This window comes from Mytilus galloprovincialis, chromosome 13, assembly GCF_965363235.1.
Source record: "Mytilus galloprovincialis chromosome 13, xbMytGall1.hap1.1, whole genome shotgun sequence".
Classification (NCBI taxonomy): domain Eukaryota; kingdom Metazoa; phylum Mollusca; class Bivalvia; order Mytilida; family Mytilidae; genus Mytilus; species Mytilus galloprovincialis.
In genome coordinates this window covers 47,525,928-47,546,354 of record NC_134850.1, presented here as the reverse complement: position 1 = coordinate 47,546,354, position 20,427 = coordinate 47,525,928, and the positions used below count along the sequence as shown (strand labels likewise).

At 32.0% G+C, this 20,427-nt stretch overlaps 1 protein-coding gene across 1 annotated transcript; it reads right to left on the bottom strand.

The window, feature by feature from the left end:
• Nucleotides 1-1,361: 1,361 nt before the first annotated feature.
• LOC143057201 (SUZ RNA-binding domain-containing-like) lies at nucleotides 1,362-7,563 on the bottom strand. The gene is made up of 5 exons (XM_076230460.1): nucleotides 7,332-7,563; nucleotides 5,950-5,996; nucleotides 4,075-4,191; nucleotides 3,620-3,754; nucleotides 1,362-1,683 (listed from the first exon to the last, which is right to left on the bottom strand). The coding sequence occupies exons 1-5, from the start codon at nucleotides 7,398-7,400 to the stop codon at nucleotides 1,578-1,580; spliced, it is 474 nt and encodes a 157-aa protein (XP_076086575.1). The 5' UTR covers nucleotides 7,401-7,563; the 3' UTR covers nucleotides 1,362-1,577.
• Between the last annotated feature and the right edge of the window lie 12,864 nt (nucleotides 7,564-20,427).

Genomic DNA, 20,427 nt, shown 5'->3' with positions numbered 1-20,427 from the left:
TGATCTATTGTGAAAAGATTCCATTTTTAGGATGTTGTTGTAAGCAAACCGAGTACCCAGCATGCCAATGTAATGCTGAACTTTCGTGATACTGTAGTAGTTATCTCCCCTGATATGTTCTAAACACCCATTAAGGTTATACAGTACAGTAGATATCTAACAGATTTTACATTGAAATTTTGACAATGGTTAAATTTTGATATCATTCTAAAACTATGCAAAGGGAAGTATACCTCCATGATTAACTTAATGCAAACTTGGTTTGATTTATAAATTTCATTTCCTTCTCTGTGACTAACTTAGCAGTATTTTATTCATATACCATCATAATGCAGGTATTCCAGCTTTATGTCACAAAGAATCATTGCTATTTATAGGAACTTAATGATGAAAGGAAAGTAGCAAGTCCCTGATTGGAGGATACTTGAGATTCAAAGAGGTTATAAAAGTTCAAATTAATGTATCTACGATATTGAAATCTTCATCCAGAAATTATCTCTTGATCATAAAGAAGCTTTTGTCCAAGTTTCATAAAATACTGTGAATGTTTGGCAAAGTAATTGATGTAAAAAAAATTAACAGACTAAATCTAAATGTCGACAACACAGAAGCTGTCAAAATAACTTCACAAATGTTGTTCAGTGTTGCAGGCAACACTAAATCTTTATGAACAACCAATCTATGTCATCTAGAATTTCATTTTTTATCCTTGGTATCAGATTGATGCAACTAAAAGTACAATAAAATGAAGAATCTATATGGCAGATAACTAAAAAATACATATGAATGGCCTAAATTCTCTTTACAAAATTAAGTACAAACTTCATGTGACAATTTCCTGGAGAACCAATGCCCACATTTCTTAGCACAATGTGTGTATCATTAGCACACATAGACCTTGCATTTTCACACTCAAATTTTGTACATAGGAAATTTATGACATGTCAAATGTTCAAATGTTGTTTTTAAAAAACTACCTCTTACCATTGAAATGTCATTAGGGGTGGTTTTTCATTGATATAAATGTACTACATTGTATATTTATATATTTGTACAACATCTGATGTGTGCATATCAATGAACCAGCACGGCTGGATTGATTTTCTCTCTCTTTTCTTCTTTTTTAACCTTTGTTGAGCTTAATATGTTATTATGGACCTCAGCTCAATGTCAAACCTTGGCCCTGTTAGTCCTTATGTTATTTATGGACCTCAGCTTAATGTCAAACCTTGGCCCTGTTAATCTCATATCAGTCAATCTTTGTAATCCTTAATTTTGTCTGGCAATTTGAATTCCCTAAATCATCGTGAATTTTTAAAGTTTAGGATTTGCAGCAATTACATATTCAACACATGAAAAAATAACATTCCTTTTTTTTATAATATGCAGCAAATGTTCGTACAAACATGTACTGCTGTCAAAAAATAAATTTTCAATCATTTTACAAAAATCAAGGCTATAAGTGTATTATATTTGAACACTTAAAAAAAAGTTTCAAAAACATGAAATATAACAAAGAGGTTTGTGTTTTGACTGATTTTGGCACTTCTATCTCTTGTCCCTTTGTTCATGCTTCATTATCTCTGGAAATCAAATCCTGGAGTTCCATCTGGGCCTTTAGGTTGACGTAATACCTCAACACAATTGTTATTGGTGTTTAACTCTTTGAACAGCTGTGTAACTCTGCATTGAGAAATAAATTTCATTAAATATACAATTTGATAAATTGAATTAACAATATTATATCTCTACCTTTTTTTTTTTGGATCTGCTCAAAAAGCTACAAATATCTAGTATGTTTTACAAAAACAGCATAATCTATCTTGTGTGTTTCAAAGTAATTATAAGACTTGTTTCATGATGTGCTTTAAGGTTGTCTACATGGTCCTAATGTATATATTTTTCTGTGTCTTTTTAATGAAATTGATGGTAAAAGTTTGACATATTTGTTTTATATTATTGCAATTAATAGTCAGTTATTAGTTGATACATGTAGTAATACCCTGCATCTGTGCTATCAACACCTAGCAAAGATTTTCTTTTGCAAAAGTCTTACTGAACATGATCTGTTATCAAAACCTCACAATGACTTCCAGATGATGAATAGCAATATGAACACTGTTTGTCTGCTTACGATTTTGTCAGGAATATGAAGTGATTTTATTGACAATCACCAATACATGATTTGCTGAATATGAATTCAGGAACTTTTATAATTGTGGTGATATATTTTCCATTGAAACTGGACATTTCAAAAGAATACTTTCATTCTTAGATTTCTGGAGTACAAAAAATTTGTAAGTGTTACGCTAAACCCAGTGTCTCTCCTACTTTATGAAGCTAATAAGTGTTTTAGGAACTTTAACTGCATATTGTATGTAAAGTTAATCGGAAGAAAACTACATACATAATTAAGTAGCATACAGAAAAACAGGAAATAAATTTTTACAAAATTTCTTTCTAACACTAGCTTTTGATCATAAACAAGATTCTGTCCAAGTTTGGTCATCTTCGCTAGCCAAGGGTTACGATCCACTCCCGCTCTCTTCACCCTTGGCGGATTGAGATAATATTTCGGAGACACAAGGTAAGGATTTTTATTGGTTGCAGTAGAAACTCGCTGCATCCAATCAAAAAGCGCCTATAACATGATCACATGTAAATATAGAAAGTGTTTGTAAACAATTGCCACGTGTTTATTGTGCAACAAGTCTTTACATCACTAAACATACGACTATATTTAGTGACAACTTGAATGTTTTTAATCAACAAATAGAAGTTCCTGTGTATGTTTCATGCACAAATGCATGGATGTTGACGTATATTTTCGTTTCCGGCTTTACCAAGTGGGTAGAATCTAGACACTACCGTGTTTTTACCTCCAAATTGAAGAGTTCAAGTGCTACCATTGGTCAAGAATAATGTATTCGGAATGGGCGTGACTTTAATCTTGCGATAGATGGCGCGACATTTATATCACAAATGTTGGCTCAATCTGCCAAGGGTGAAGAGAGCGGGAGTGGATCGTAACCCTTGGCTAGCGAAGATGAAGTTTGGTAGAAATCCAGGATAATTTTAGAAAGTTATTAAAATTCTAAAAACTTGAATCACAGATTGAATGTTATGTTAACTGGTAGAAAAACTTAGTCCATTTATAAGTAAAATACAAATAAACAGGATTTTTTTCACAAAATTTAATTCTGGATTTCATCTCGTATGATCACAAACAAGCTTCTGTCTAAGTTTGGTAGAAATCAAGGATTGTTTAAGAGAGTTATTGAAATTTCTAAACCTTTAACTACAGAGTGAATATTTGTGGAAGCCTCTGCCAACAACAACAGATTGTAGGATTGCTATGTCTTGCTTTTCCACAAAAGTCAAAGGCTCCACAAAAATGAACTTAACAAAAGAAATAGGCTCTTCATTTTTTTCTAAATGTTTGTTCAGGATATCTTTAAGTCTTATTTCTGACCCTAAGGTCAATATTAATGCTGAAGAAACTTGAAAATATGTTGGCCTTTCATCTGACCTGCTAAATCAATGTTAATATAAATTTCTCTGAGCTCATTGATGGTATTCCAAAATTCTAACGGACTTGAAATCTAATTGAACTGTATACCTTTCCTCTGGACTTTTTTCCTGAGGCTCCTCCTCATTTCCATCCTCATTACCATAAGCTGGTCCTAAAATACGTAGTCTTGCTTCGGCATATTCAGCTTCCCTTTGTTCTAAAGTTTTTGTTGGTATATTTGATCTGAAATTGACATTACACTTCTAAAATAAACCATTAATAAATAATTATATATTTAAACATGGATATGAAGTCTGTAATACAAGAAATATGAATAAGACATGCATTGTACATTGTATGAGAAAAATGTTTAGCACAAATTACATGTACATGTAAGGAATGACAACAGCGGTTCTAAAAATCTAAAATTTAAAATGATTTTTTTCCAGACCAACAGATCAAAATCCCTTGCACCAAAAATCTGTAATCTAACAAATTAAAAATCTTGGCCATAGAGACATGATTTTGTTTCATCAGTAAGCTATCAATGTAAAATATAAAACCTTTTATCATTATTTGTAGATGGTGTATCAGTTGGTCTTTTCATTATTTTAACTTGTGGTTGGTATTGGGTTCTATCACTACTATCTGTCACCATTCCTTGTGCAGGAAAACTCTTTCTGAAATAGAAGATGAACTTGCATTTAAAATTAGAAAGTTTTACATCTGGTACATTGTACATGTATGCTAGATATAGAGACAAGATCCATGTTGTAGATTTTGTATTTGTTGTACTTATTAATCGGGAATGTGTGCATTGCCATTGAACACAGATGAAGCCCCACTTACATGTATAACGTTATAAAGGGATATATATCCCAAGAACTGTAACAGTGACCCTAAAAAAAGATTTTCTTTCAAATTATGAGTTTGAATGTCTCTCTTACACGTCTTATCTTTTGTCCCTCTTGTAGTTGTGGTAAACTGAAGTTAAAGAACAGAAAATTCCATTTGTAAAGGGGAATAACTCTAGAAAGGTAAAAGTGACACCACCAAAATTCAAACTTGATCTGTGTTTGGTGGTAATTAGCATTGTTCATATGTTTCATAACATCTGATTGAGGCAAACTTAAGTTATTTAGAGAACAGTAACTAATATTTCAGCATATTTTCCATTTGTAATGGGGTATAACTCTAGAATGGTAAAAGTTACGACACCAAAACTCAAATTTGATCTTTGTTTTGTGGTAATAAGCATTCTGTATAAGTTTCTTAACATTTGTTTGAGGCATACCTCAGTTAGAGAACTGAAACCGATTTTGGGACATATGGACAGAGGTACAAACTTAATGCACCTCCCGCCACAGCATGGGCATAACAATAGACAGTTCTTTCAACTTTCATGAATAACAGAACCACTGCGATGTAAGCATGGAGTTTCAAAGACAAGGTGGTAATTTTAAAGAACAATAATAAATAGTTGCTATATACATGGTATAGATTTGCATACATTGTACATGTATCATGTGTATCAGGCATTCCAGGTTTTTTTTTTAATATAAAGATGAGTTATCTTTCATCATAACTTTTAAGGTAATTTTTTTGTTATTTCATTCTTTACAGAAAGTTAATCAAATTGGTCGGAAAAAAATAGGGGGTTACAGACCATTTAAGCTCAAAATTTTACTTTTAAGCAGGTATATTAAAGGGACCATTTTTCAATGAAATGATAGGGAAAATAGAGGTTTTGACATATTTTTATCGGAATATCAAAAAAACCTCCTATGACACTTGTTCCAAAACTGAAATATAAAAAGCTGAAATATAGCTTGCTTCAAAGAATGAGCAAATAAAAAACATAGGTCACCAATAAGGAATAAAAATTATTTTGCCTTCAAACCCAAATTATGGCGGTAAAATGGTAAAAATGGGCGAATTGTCATTTTGAGCTTTATACAGATACACGTAATAACGATAATATTCTTTTAGTGACATAACTACAATGAATTAACATTTCTAATCAATCAAAATATTTAAAAAAATAATATCGAATTTTCAACACATAAGTTTTGTGTGCATTGTAATCTATGCGTGAAATTATGCCCAGTCGAATGGTCATGACCCACCTTAGAGCAGGTCTTAACTTAATCACTAAATGCTTTCTATCTTATAGTAAATCTGTTGTTGTTGATTTGGAATTGTGTCTGTATATCCGACTATGGTGTAGGGTGTCTGACTATGATTCATCCACTAAGGACTGCTGACCTTATCTATATTATACTCAGAGCACACATCATGCATATCATACATGTACATGTGCATATATATTACACCATTATGGTTAATTAAAAAGGAGATGTGTACATGTGTTACTACAGGATTTCTTCTCTAATTGAAGTATATACCCTAATTTGTGAAATGTTTGAAGTTATACATACTTCTCTTCTGCTGATGTCTTTATCTCCTTCAGCTTTTTGTCCAAAACCTGTAAATACAAAATGTATTTAACATGTTGAAAAAGGTCATATTCAGTTCAGTAGATTTAGGTTACTGCATCAGTCAGGGGAATTACTGAAATAAGTGATTTTTAAATCACTTATTTGAGTAGCAAATTTGAAGTTTTGTCACAAATTGTGATTTTGTAGCTTTACCAAAATTTTAAACACATAGGTTTAAAAAATATCTTTTCATTAGTAAAATTGAAAAAAATGAATTTTTTGCTTCATTTAAGTATCAAGGTTTATGCCTTTGATGCTATCATTTAGCTGCAAATTCTATTTTAGTTGAAATAATGCTATAATAATGGCTTTACATAATGAACTGATACTTTCTTAACAGATTTTTCCCAGCAGTGGGAGTATTTTTCCTGTAAAGTTCAAGGTTTCATCTTTCAGATTATGTAATAAAATTCTACTGTTCGCGATAAAAATTTCACTGTTCGGGGTGTTAAAATTAGTGGGAGTTATTAAAATAATAATACTTAAAGAAGTGATTTTTGGAAAGAAAATTGAGGTATGATACTTAAACAAGTGATTTTTATGTCATTATCCTAGATTCAGTACACTATAGGTCATCACCTGAATTGACCTGGTCATCCTAGACAACACAGATGTTGGTTCTGATGAGTTTAGAAACATACATTTTGTAATTAGTCCCTGGATCATTAGTATTCTATATTTAAAGCTACAGTTAAATTAAATCACTTCTTCTAGTGATTATTTTGTACTACTTGAATAGGTGATTATCAAAGAAAGACAACTTTTACTCCCAACCTTTATGGAAATAATGTTACTTGAATCAGTGATTTAGAAAATCACTCATTTAAGTAAGTCCCCTGACTGTTTAACAAGTTGATTATGATTTTCGACTTTCTTGTCAATTACGTTTTCTCCATGAAACTACGGAGTCACTACAGCATGTACAGTAAACATTGCAAATTGTGGCCAAATTGATGTATGAACATAAAATATTCTTCAAAGACAAATGCCGACTGATCGATTATATTTGAATGAATTAATGTTGATGATCATTATATATAATGACCCATCCAATTAACGGATTAGTTGTAACAACAGAATATGACACCTGTTGTAACTGTTGATTAGTTTGGGATCGTAAACAAAGTAATAAACTTGTCGCCATGTTAAATTTCGTAATTGGCGGATCTAAATGAAATTGATCTTCAAAAAGGCAGGGCGCCCTGGAAACTGTGAAAAGGGCACAGGTTGCACTCTGGAAAGGGAGGTGGACCACCTGTGAAAACTGCCTATCTGGATCACTGTATACTACAAGATCGGATTGCTCATGATTACCATCATACCGTGTTATCTTCCAGTTCTTCCCAACTATCGAGAACGTCTCCAACAAGATCAGATTCCTCAGTATTCATATCTTATTTGGGTCTAAACAGTTATGACACAATTGAAATATTAATCAGGCAATTTTTCTCCATTTATGAAATTTGAAACCATGACAAATTGTATCTGTTTTTGATGCCAAAAGTTGCTTCTTTCAGTTTAATTCATCATGTCGTTTGATGTTGAATCTGGTACTAAGTTAACGGTCAATATTTGATTCTTCAAGGGAGAAAGGATTACTTGCGACCGAAAACCAGTACTAAACTAATATTCTAATATTGACGGAAATGGTCCGGAAATACAATCCGGAAACAACTACAATTTTTAAACTGAAAGTTTTTAAAGTATACAAGTTTTTGCAGAAGGTTTGATTGTATGATTTGAATATACGTGTTTTTCAGAAAGAAAGAAAAATTTCAAAAGAATACAGAAAACCAGCACTGAACTCATATTCTGATAAATTAATGACGGAAATGTCCCGTGAAGTGAACTCCGCAATTTTTATATTGAACATTTTTTTACATTCAAATTTTTGTAGAAATTTTTAGGATTTGATTGAGAATAAATATTTTCAGAAAGAAAAAGAAATATAATCAGGGATTATGTAGAATCCCGTAAATCATTAGCAGTTATAGATGATCCCTGAAAATGACCATGCAGTGATTTTACATAATCACTGAACATTTTGATAATTATTCTACATGATTGCCTAATATGATTTTAGGGATTTTCAATAAAACAAATGCAATCTTTATTTGTTTTTTTTTCCACTTTTAAACATAGAGGATGACCTCAAAGATATAACCAATTATTCACGGTTCAGTATGTGATAACGTTTAAGACATCGAAATTAATATTATCAACATTCCCTTGATAGCGATAATTTAATTTGTATTGGTTGTCAAAAGCCAGACTGAGCGTCAAATTCACATGCATGTTCTAATTGTATATACCCACAGTTCATTTTATGGTGAAGAAGGTTGTGGAACATCTGTTTGGTGTTTTTAGTGATCAAATGAACAAGAAATTCTAACTGCGAGAACTAAAGCAACTAAATGTATAGAAAAATAGGCAGATCGAACAAAATTGTACTTAGTTTAAACATATTTGCTGAAGAGTGGATTGGGAAACAAGTTATTATAACTTATATTAACCTCTTTTCACTTTGCGAGTGCGATCCCTGCCTTGTAGCGGCATTACTTGCCCGCTCTTTTGAAATCTACAAGGGTGTCTTTTACATGCAAGGGATATGGCTCTCTCTTACCACAAATTGCTGAGGTGGCCGATTGGGTTTAAACTTCTGTAGTACAAATTACACATGCCGTTAGAGGAGATTAATATATTCTCACGAAAAGACCAACACGGATATAGCATGACCACGCCGGAATACATGACATCCTGCTCGGATCTTATATTGCGAGGTTTCTAATTCCCTTTTTAGCTTAACTTGCCAAAAAGGGCCAAGTCATTTTTTCTCATCACTTAACGTCCGTCGTCATCCGTAAACTTTTACGAATATCTCCTCCTCTAAATCTAATTGTCCTATATTATCCTTAGGGTATCTAGTTTAAAAAATGGTAATTTTAAGGAAATTGAAAATAGTAAAAATGTTCAGCAAAGTAAGTTATTCAGATAAGTCAACTGATGAAAATTGACAATTGGCCCTTTCAGGAGTTATGGCCCTTTAAGGTCACTTTTGTACAACTTTCCGTAATTTGTTTTAACTTTTACAAAAATGTTATCTGCATAATCTTTTGGCTGAAAAAGAATTAAACTTAGCACCAATTGAGTATCTTGCTTTAGAAATATATATCATGATGACCCTGCCAGTGAACCGAAATTGCCGCCATGAGTAAAATGGAACATAGGGGTCTACTATAGAAGTCTAAAATTTGTGAAAATTGTAAAAAAAACCCTCAATTATTTCAAATATCACAACTATGTAAACTATTATAAAAAAAGTCACAGACAGATAACATTAAATAGATACAGCCAGCACACTGCAGCTTGAATAAGTCGACCAGTGTATGTCAATATCGAGAAAATTAGATTTCAATAATAATTATATATGAAGCAGACGTACGTACTTTTTTCGGTAGTATCCCTAATTTTAAGTTCGTTTGGGATTTATGGTATGTGAGCACTCGTTGATATGTAGATTATTAAATGACAGATGGGATGACTTTTAATATCCAATTGTAAACTTCCCATTTCCCAGTGGTAATATACCCTCTGCCTTATCGCTAACGATTGCATATCTACAAATTAATAATGAAAATACAAAATGTATACAGATTTCATTAACAGAGGACTCGGTATGCTTATTACAAATAAACTGCTCTAACAGAGTTATAAGGAAGAACGACTAAATCGACACTACTTAAGTTTAAAAGAGTGACGAAAGATACCATAGAGACAGTCAAAGTCATAAATCGAAAATAAACTGACAACGCCATGGCTAAAAATGAAAAAGACAAACAGACAAATAATAGTTCACATGACAAAACAGAAAACTAAAGAATAAGGCAACACGAACCCTACCAAAAACTAGGGGTGATTTACAATCACAAATTGGATGACAGATTCAATGTGTCGGTGTCTTAATTCACCAGCAACATTTTTTCCTCGGTCTTAATTCTTCAGATATCAGTAGAGTCGTCTGTTTTGTAATTTTAACGATTATTTCCTATTACCGATTGTGACATTTTGAAGGAAGGGAACATGAGACTAACACTTATCCTCTTGACGCACCAGACTGAAGTTTATGCAATTCATTAACTTTTGGCGTGTAAACTTGTGTTTCTTCCTAAATAGATTTAAACAAATTTAACATAGATATAAACCACAGCCGCCTTTAAATATACTTGCACCATTCCAAATAAACTCATTATAGGCTTAAATTTTGTATTTACGCCAGACGCGCGTTTCGTCTAGAAAAGACTCATCAGTGACGCTCGAATCCAAAAAAAAAGTTATAAAGGCCACGCGCGTTTCGTCTAGAAAAGACTCATCAGTGACGCTCGAATCCAAAAAAAAAGTTATAAAGGCCAGACAACTGACTACAACGTTGAAGAGCATTGAGGACCAAATTTCCTAAAAGTTATACCCAAAACAGCTAAGGTAATCTATTCCTGAGGTAGAAAAGCCTTAGTATTTCAAAAATTCAAACAGTTGATTTATAAGTATGACCATATCAATGATAATTCAGAGGTGCTGACTACTGGGCTGGTGATACCCTCGGGGAATTTTAACTCTACCAGCAGTGGCATCGACCCAGTGGTTGTAAATAAACTAATCGTAGATACCAGGATTACATTTTGTATTAACGCCAGACGCGCACTTCGTCTACAAAAAACTCATAAGTGACGCTTGAATCCAAGAAAAGTAAATAATGCCAATAAATTTTGAAGTAACTTGGCCAGTCCATGTTCTTGAGTTGAATACCCTATTTATGTCTTTTATGTAAAACAAAAATATCCGTAATTTATATTCCTTGTATAAATGGTGTTTTGTATTTTGGATACAGAAGAGGTTACGAATCAGATGCGAGATGACCCTATATTGCCATAATGTTCAATCAATATTATAAGGCAATAATTGAACCTCACGAATACGAAAAATGTTATAATCCTCCGATGTCAGACCCTTCATTTATGGAGCAGGATCTGCTTACCCTTCCGGAGCAACTGAGATCACCCTAGGTTTTGGTGGGGTTCGTGTTGCTTATTCTTTAGTTTTTTATGTTGTGTCATGTGTACTTTTGTTTGTCTGTTTGTCTTTTTTTAATTTTTAGCCATCGCGTTGTCAGTTTATTTTCGATTTATGAGTTTGACGGTCCATCTGGTATCTTTCGTCCCTCTTTTTCATGTTTGTTATATTAATATTGTTCATAGTCATATTTGAATTCCAATTAACTTACAATCTTTTAACAAGATTACAGCCATAAATATGGGGATAATACAATTATGTTATGAACACTATATAGCTAGTATGTAAGTTATTTTTTTTACCCACGCATTTCAATTATGACGAACACCTCAAAATTGGCCAACCTGATCTCACTGACGTCCGTTTTTCGTAATGCATTTATATTTATATTACTTTTCAATTGAAATAGTGAACAGTTTATAACACCAGCAGTGCTCTGCATTTTGTTTTGCAAGTGATAAAATTAAAATATTAAATAGTCAAATGCATATCAAATGCAATGGTTCGTTTCTGCAAGACTATCCAACGCATTTAACAAACATAAATTTAAAGTTGTCAGGCATGGTGGAATAATAACATGATATCCCTATAAAATGCCCTAATACTTGTGATGCCATTATAGTTAATATGAGAAAAATAAGAGTCAAACCTTAACTATTCTGTAATCAATATAAGAAAAAAGTAAAACCACAAAAATACTGAACTCAGAGGAAAATCGAATTGGAAAGTCCCTAATCCTCCCAAAATTCAAATTACAAAACACATCAAAAACGAATGGACAACTGTCATATTCCTGACTTGGTACAGAATTTTTTAAATGTAGAAAATGGTGGATTAAACCTGGTTTTATAGCGCTAAACCTCTCACTTTGTACGACAGTCGCATCACATTCCGTTATATTTACAATGATGCGTGAACTAAACAATGCGTTAATCATTCCAATCAGTGAACCATTTAACTAAATACATATGGCCGATATTACATTGGAACTAAGGTTTTACATTTTCTTTGAATTTCTCATGCGAAGGACACACTGACGACATGAAAATGATATATGTCATTTCAAAATATTAATTTCTACCAAAAGCTTTGAATTATAAAGATTATCTTGGAATTGTTTGCAATCAAATCTCTCAACCACCATAAATATTTAACAGGAAACCTTATCGCAATATTATATTCTATTTTTTATTCCAACCATGAACCCCTATAACTTTCGTCCATAGAATGAATTTTACAGTTAAGATATATATTAATAAACCAAATCTGAAGAAAGTAAGGTACCACATGTAGTTTTATAATTTTAATCTAGATTTACTTAGTAGCAACTACATGAAATATTCAAGGAAGTTCGCTACTCAGTTTCAAAATAATTAGCTTTTCATAACACTAGTATATATTGATAGGGGATTATTAAAGGAACCAAAGAGGGAAAAAAACATATATAGGTCAATGTGCGTGTTTCGCCATTGACATTTTGGCAGGAAAATGTTCTCTCTTGAATTTTCATAGCTTTATCATTGGCAAGTATAAGTTCGCAAAAACTATTAAAAAATAATACAAAATTGATAAAACTTTGACAGATGGCTTATAATTATACCTGTAAAAGATTTATAAAAAGACAAATAAGGTCAGTGGGCAAAAATGTTTCAGGCATTCAAATGGATTAAACCAGAGGATTCCGAAAATCTAACAAAAATTCTAAAACATGACAAGCGCACAACTTGGAAACATGTTTTCTTTTGATTTAAGTATACACAGAAGATTTTTAAAAACATTGCTATTAAATTTCCTTATCAAAAAGCAGACTATGCGGTATGAGTTTTACTCATTGTTGAATCCGTACAATGATATAAAGTTGTTAATTTCTATGTCATTTGGTCTATTGTGGAAAGCGGTCTCATTGGCAATCATACTGCAGTTTCTTATTTTCATATTTTATCCAGAAAGATCGTTTGTAGTGTTTTGCTTTTTAGCGTGTATTTATCTCGTATGTATATATGAGTGTTCTCTAAAAGAAGTGCAAACATGGCGTACTAAATTATAAGTCTAGCGTTAAGATAATGGTATGCATAAAAGTCGTCAAATACAGGCTTTTAATTTGATAGAGCCCTGATTCGTCTACATAAGACTCAATAGTGGCGCTTGAATGAAACAGTTTCACACCAAAGTAAATACGAAGTTGAAGCAAGACAAAAAGGGTATTATTATTTTCAATAAAGGATAAAGACAATCCTCTGGTGCTTTCAATATAATTCAAGAGGTTAATGACACTGTTCCAGGAACAATTATTGATGTTCAAATTTTCCAAGAAAAAAATAAAGAAGAATCGTTACATTACATGGAATGATTTCAATTCATATGATAATGATGTTGATAAAACCCATAGAAAAGTAAAAGTAATGTTTGTAACAATGTCCGACAAAAGCACACCGTAAAATAGTTGTTTTGTAACCCGATTAGTAAATAGAACGTTCTGACTATCAAAGTTTTGTGTACAAGTTTCCTTGGTTAAACTTTTTGATGAATATTTTCTATAGTGAAACCACCAAAGATACCAGGCTTATGATAAATAACTGCCTATGACTGCTTACATCCATTTTAGTAGAACTTTTGTTGATATATTGTCTCCTCTTATAGGCAACATTTTCTTATTTTCATAAAGAAAATCTCACAGCGGTATACTACTGCTGCCTTTACTTATGCATCCCTTATTTAATTGATTTTGTATTTATATTGTATCATAGATCAATGTTTTTTGTTCAGTGTATGTTCACTTGTGTTAATGTGTCTTTTGATTGAGCTTAGTCATTTCAATTGATATTTTATAGTGTGCCTTTCTATGTTGTGATGTTACACTTTTGTTTCAGACAAGGACGAAGGTTGGTACCTATTGAAACGTTTAAACCCGTTGCATTTGGTTGTACCAGTCCTAAGCTAGTAATCTGATGTTCAGTAGTTGTTGTTTGTTGATACAGTTCATAAAAGAGGAGCGAAAAATACTGAAGGTACAGTCAAACTCATAGATCGAAAATAAACTGACACGACAAACAGTTTTATAATAGTACATTAGACACAAAATGGAAAAACCAAAGACTAAGCATCAGGGACCCCACCAAAAACTGGGGGTGATCTCATTATTTTGTACATAAATCTGGCTGATAGTATTCCCGTCTGAATTGTTTTACAATTGTCAATTTGGTGTCCTTTATAGCTGACTATGCGGAATTGGTTCTTCTCATTGTCGAAAGTTTTATGGTCACATATAGTTGTGAACTTGTATGGAAAACGTCTGTGGTAGAGAGATGCCTCATTGGCAATCATACCACAACTATTTATATTCATATTTACTTTTACTTATCCACATCTGTCTAATTTGTAATAGAAATATCCGATCCAAATCAGCAAATTAGTTATTGATAACAATAAAAGAAATTTTAAGACCATTATTTATATTTAATAACCACATGTCAATTCATTGTAAACATGCTGTTTAGTTTAGGAACAATTAAATGTATATCAAGATAATGTTGAAGATTTGTAACGTCAATTGTGAAAAGATAATAAAAAAGAATTAATAAAATTATATAATACGATTTTTTTCATATATGGATACAAATTGTAATGCAAATGAGTAAACTTATTTGATTTTTAAAGAATGTTCACAATGTATCTTACTATAATATAGTATACTCTCCTTGACTAAATTTACCAAAGTAATGTTTTGTCTAAAATATCTGTTGAAACAAAGATATACATTTTCTGAATCAGTAATTATCACTAAAAAGAATTATCAAACATAATGTATAATGTAGTATGCCAAACGCACGTTTCTTTTATATGTCAGACACACAAGTGACGCTTGAATGAATCATACCAGTTGGTCAATCAAACACGTAGATGAAGAGCAATGAAAACTAAAATTTCCATAAGGATGCCATCAATAGGCCTGTGATAGCACCGAATCTTAGTTATTGGAATAATTTTTCATTTTATAAAGACTAGTTAATTCATAGAATTATCAGATGACCATATCACAGATATTGCTTGTCAGTTCTCTATCACTCTTGGACTGGTTATATATGTAAAAAGGTGTAAATATAAGTAAGTTATAGTTGCCATAGGAATGTTTCGTTTTTACTTGTAATTTTACAAATGAACTTCAACATAATTATTTAAATCATGAAACGTTACTAAATCATGCTTTCTATTCATCAATACTACATTTCAATTGCGACAAAAACGTAAAAAGTGAATTAAAGGTTCATGTGTTGGCCAACATTTTTATACACCGTGTTCATATTAATCCTTAAAAGGTAAACATGACATTAATTTCAATCTACAACTCATTCAAATCAAACTAAAACTGAGGGAAACGCATCAAATATAAGAGGAGAACTACGACACAACAGAAAAACAACATTTAAATGTAACACAAACAGAAACGAACTATAATTTAACAATGGCCATTTTCCTGACTTGGTACAGGAAATTTGAAGAAAAAGATAAGATATTTCAATATTATGAGCAAAGGCAAGAATACCTTACCGAATGATGTTTAAATTTCTTAAATTGATAAATATAAACCAAGGTAACAAACAAAAGCTGAAGCAATCGAATGAACTGTAGAAGGTGTAAGCATTGGTGCCGATACTTGCTATCTGCTCCATCATGGCTAAGTACAATACAAAAATCATGTTTAGTATGCTGTAACAACTTTCAATTTAAGAGAACAACTACTATTTAAAAATTTGTTGTCCAAACACTACTTTGCCCCTGAAAGTCTCTTTGACCATTCATTTTATTGGGAAATGTAAACATAAATAGATCTGAACATCGAGGAAAATTCAAAACAATTTTTCAAACGATTATTAAACTGAATCCTAGTATAAGTTTCAGTTTACGAGAGACGAAGTATGTCCTTTTGCTGCGTTCAAACAGTTGACCAAATAATTATCATCATTTTTAATGCCGTAGTTCATAAAAAAATCATATAATAATTTCTTTAAGCAAATGAATTTAAAAATCTCCGATCACGGATATCCAGTAATATGTGAAAACTATATGTCAGTGCATAATGATACCTTTGAATTCTATTGACTGATTGTTTAAATTATTGATACGTAAAAGGTTGGATCAATTATGTTTAAGTTGGAAGAAGCTTACAAAATAAACTATCAATAGTGTTGGAATATATCAAGAACTGTTCACAGAATTCGTTTGCATGCTTTTCTGTGTGAATCTACTGTTTTTTTGCGATGAATGTATTTGAATACATCGGCTTTATTGAAATACTTGAATTTCTGCCAGCTTCCATAGGTTTAAATATGGCAGACGTATGCCACAAACATGACATGAACTGTCAACATCCAAATCTAAATCAACATGGACATCTACAGGTTGGACATTGCCGAACGACAAATATTTTTCACAAAACACTCGGTATCAGTTTTTTAGATTGTCTGAAAGAATGCATGGTGACATCTATATGTAAAGGTATCAACTATAGAAGTCACTGGCCTTTGTGTGATATCGTTGGGTTGTCTGAAGATTTCACTCCAGAGACTGACTGTGTATATACGGATATCTCTGAATGGTCAAAGGTATGAATTGATTAAAAGATATGGACCTTGACTTAGATTCACTTATTGGGTCATCGGAAAACGAAACCAACATGAAATATAATAAAAAATATATAGTCTGAATAATATTTCTAAGAATTGTGCAACACAGTGTTTTACATCAAGTTCGGGGTCAATTTATATCTAAAATATATATTTCAGGTTTACATGTATTTTGTAAAATTTTACTCAGATTGATATTGTGCTGAGCTGTAAAGTTATTCAAAGTTATTGGGACCTTTCTTAAAAATGCATCAGATTTAGATTTTGACATGATCCATTACACACACACTTCTAAAATTCCCATTGATGAATTAAGAAATTATTGATAAACTAAGGTTTCTACTTACTGAGGCAAGGTAAACCTTAGATGGTAACTACTATTTCTTTTAGACCCCTTTTGGTCATATAACTTTTAACGTTCCAAATAAAGCTCTGCTGTTTTATAATTATTATGTAGGTTACCTTGTTACACTTATATCTGACTTGTTCAACGATTGCATATGTTATTTTTTTTTTATTATTAAAATCCAGTCGTTGTTTTATTGTTCGAATTATAACTGAACCGAAGTGTTAACTTTGAGCGTTGAAGTTTTAAAAGTCTTGTTCTAATCATTACAACTGATGAAATCGTTGATTATCGCTGAGTTACCTATTAAGACAGTTTTAGATGACGAAAATTATGAGCCTGATATTTTGCATTAATACCATCTTTAGAGAAGGTTGAATGTTTACCTCAGATCCTGTTCAATTCACGCCCTATAACAACATAACGCACAGTCCATCTGAAAGAAACACGTAGCTTAATTTCAGATAAAACATTGGGTTTCTTTTAAAATGTTCTACGCGTTTATTAAAAATAAAAATATGATAAGTAGCCGAATTGTTTTGCAATTGAAGCTTTGAGTCTTCTGTAGGCGATTATAATTAAGCTATAAAACCGGTTACATGACCTTCAATAATGTTTCACCTAGATATAGTCATATGTAGATGCAGTGCTGTTAAATTTGGTAAACATGCAGATATATTGCAGAGTATTGCGGGCAAATGTAGAGACCACACATGTCACGGCGTTGAGAAATGTGGGTTTGACGGAAAAAGGCAGAAATGTGTAACAACATGTAAGTTATAATCGTAGAAATGTACGCTAATCTACTTTTCACAAAAAGTCAACTAATAAAACACAACAAAAACCATCAAAACATTTACTAGTATATGATTTCTTCACTAGAATTTCAAAAACTACCTTGTTCTTTTGTTTTAAATAAATATAAAATACATAAAAATTTGGTTTTCCTGTTTGAATTGTTTCACATAGAGCCTTTTGGGGCCCTTTATAGATTGCTGTTTGGTGTGAGCCAAGGTCCCATGCTGATCGCCGTACTTTCACCTATAATTGTTAACTTTTTATACATTGTTACTTGGATGGAGAGTTGTCTAATGTCTAAAATTGTGCAACTTCTATCCATGTAGATAACACCTTAACTAGGTGCTGACAATTCGGTAAAAAAACATACATACACGTATCACGACGATCGACCTTTTTAGATGGACTTTACTAAATGAACAATCATATTGCTATACCTTCCAATCTGAGTTAACTGCCACACATCAGAACCAAGACATACAAGAAGAAATAAACAAATGTCAAAAATTAACATTAAAGAGTTTATTTTGGATAATTGTTGAGAATCACTTTCATTTTGAATTCGTTGGAAAAACAAAAAATGAAAATGCATGCTTATGATTTATGCGTCCGACGCGCTTTCAGTTGCCTACAGGTTGACGAAAGGTATGTACACGTGAAAAATGATACATAAGATTCGTTTTAGGGATCCTATATAACGACATATTTATATTTTCTTTATCGAAGCGTCATGGAACTTCGATGGCGCTTAACAAAATTGCTTGCTATTTATACCCTTTTTTGCATGCACCGACACACGTTAAACTTGATTTGTTTGTGATTTATAGGATTTCTGGACTTACGAAAGGTAAAATATAAGACCACCAGAGAGCAGGAGACAACTGTTAAAAATGTCCTAAATATAGGCACGCCAGAAGAAAAAAATACACTTAAAAATAAGGGATTGTGCACAACAACAACAACAACCCTCCTAAATAATATCATATAAATACAACTTTCCAATCATAGAAAATACCAAGACAAATAAAAGAAAAAAAAACCAAACACTTCCTATATTGAAAAATTTGCAAAATAATAAAAATAAAAAAGGCCTCCAATACATTTTATGCCGGGCTCGTTTAATAACTTGCAGTGATTCCACATCTCTTATTGGGGATAAGCCATTGTTGAAATGCGGTTTGTTCATACACACTAGTTAGGATCGCCTATGGAACGGTTCAATTAATGTATGATTGCGTTTTTGTCAAAAACATTCCGGAAATATTTAGAACTAAACGTTTAATTTTAACTAATTATGTTTATCCTGCAATGGTCTTGATTAAATCCAGAATATATACAATGCATTATAAGAAGTGAGACGCATCAGGGTACCTTTCCTCAGCACACAAAACCCTAGCCTCATATTTTTGATCTTCGCCCTAGTCTATTTTATATAACTAAGTGAGAGACAGAGACAGTTTAATTTTCCAATGCACCAAAGTTCCTCTTTCTGACAGTAACATTTTTGTTTTTCTTCTTTATTAACTTTTAATGCTTGTTTACAATGTGAACTATGTAACGTTCATTTTAAAATTGATTTGCATTAAATTGAATATTGATAATAGTGGACACGTGTTCAATACATGATACTACTAAAAGTTAAATCAAAGCTGTTTGTGATGATGTGTGTATCTCAATGTATCTATTCATTTTCCCCTCTCCTGTTGAAATGCCATTTGATTTCTGTAAAATTAATGCTTAATGCACCGGTGATTGGTCCACACTTATTACAAAGTAACGATATGCAAAAACAATTATCCCATACCAGTTGCGTATTTAGAATTTACTAAAGATATCATTAGTTAAAAAAAAAACAGACTATGAAAATCATCTGTGGAATTGAAGGAGGTATTCTATTTGTTCCGTTTCAAATTTGTTTCTTGAGATCACATGAGTTACATTATCTTTTTCATTTTTGACCTTAACATTGATTGAACAAAATCTGTGTTCCTCATATTTATTAAACATTACGTTTTCAAAACATTGCAGCATCATTTAGCTTGTCGATGATCCACTTTGACTATTTGATGAAACCATACACATAAAGAACACATAATAATTATTAATCTTTCTGTTGAACGAAAAGTGTCATACTTTAATAATTTCATTAAAATGCGTGTTATCGTGGTTAACATAAGTAACGTATCAGACATAAGTGAATTGAGACTAGTTTGCTTTATGTTCAGATATTGAAAGCGTTTTTATTTACGGTATGCTTAAATGTTTGAAAATACGTCTGATTCAGAAAAAAAACCCAACAAAGACTGTTAGTGATATCGGTTAAGTGTATTACAAGGTCCCTTAACCTTCGTTCGTACCTTTCATCAAAATGTAAAAAAAGCTCTACTTATAGTTTTACTTGTTACATAGATGGACCGATACCGAAGGATTGTAGTCACCATATTGGAAAGAAGAGTGGTGTTTATACTATTTACCCAAACCAACACACTAGAATGTCAGTTTTCTGTGACATGGACTATGAAGACGGAGGGTGGACGGTTAGGACTTTTTACCTTATTATCACGCTTCTGAAATATATGCCCG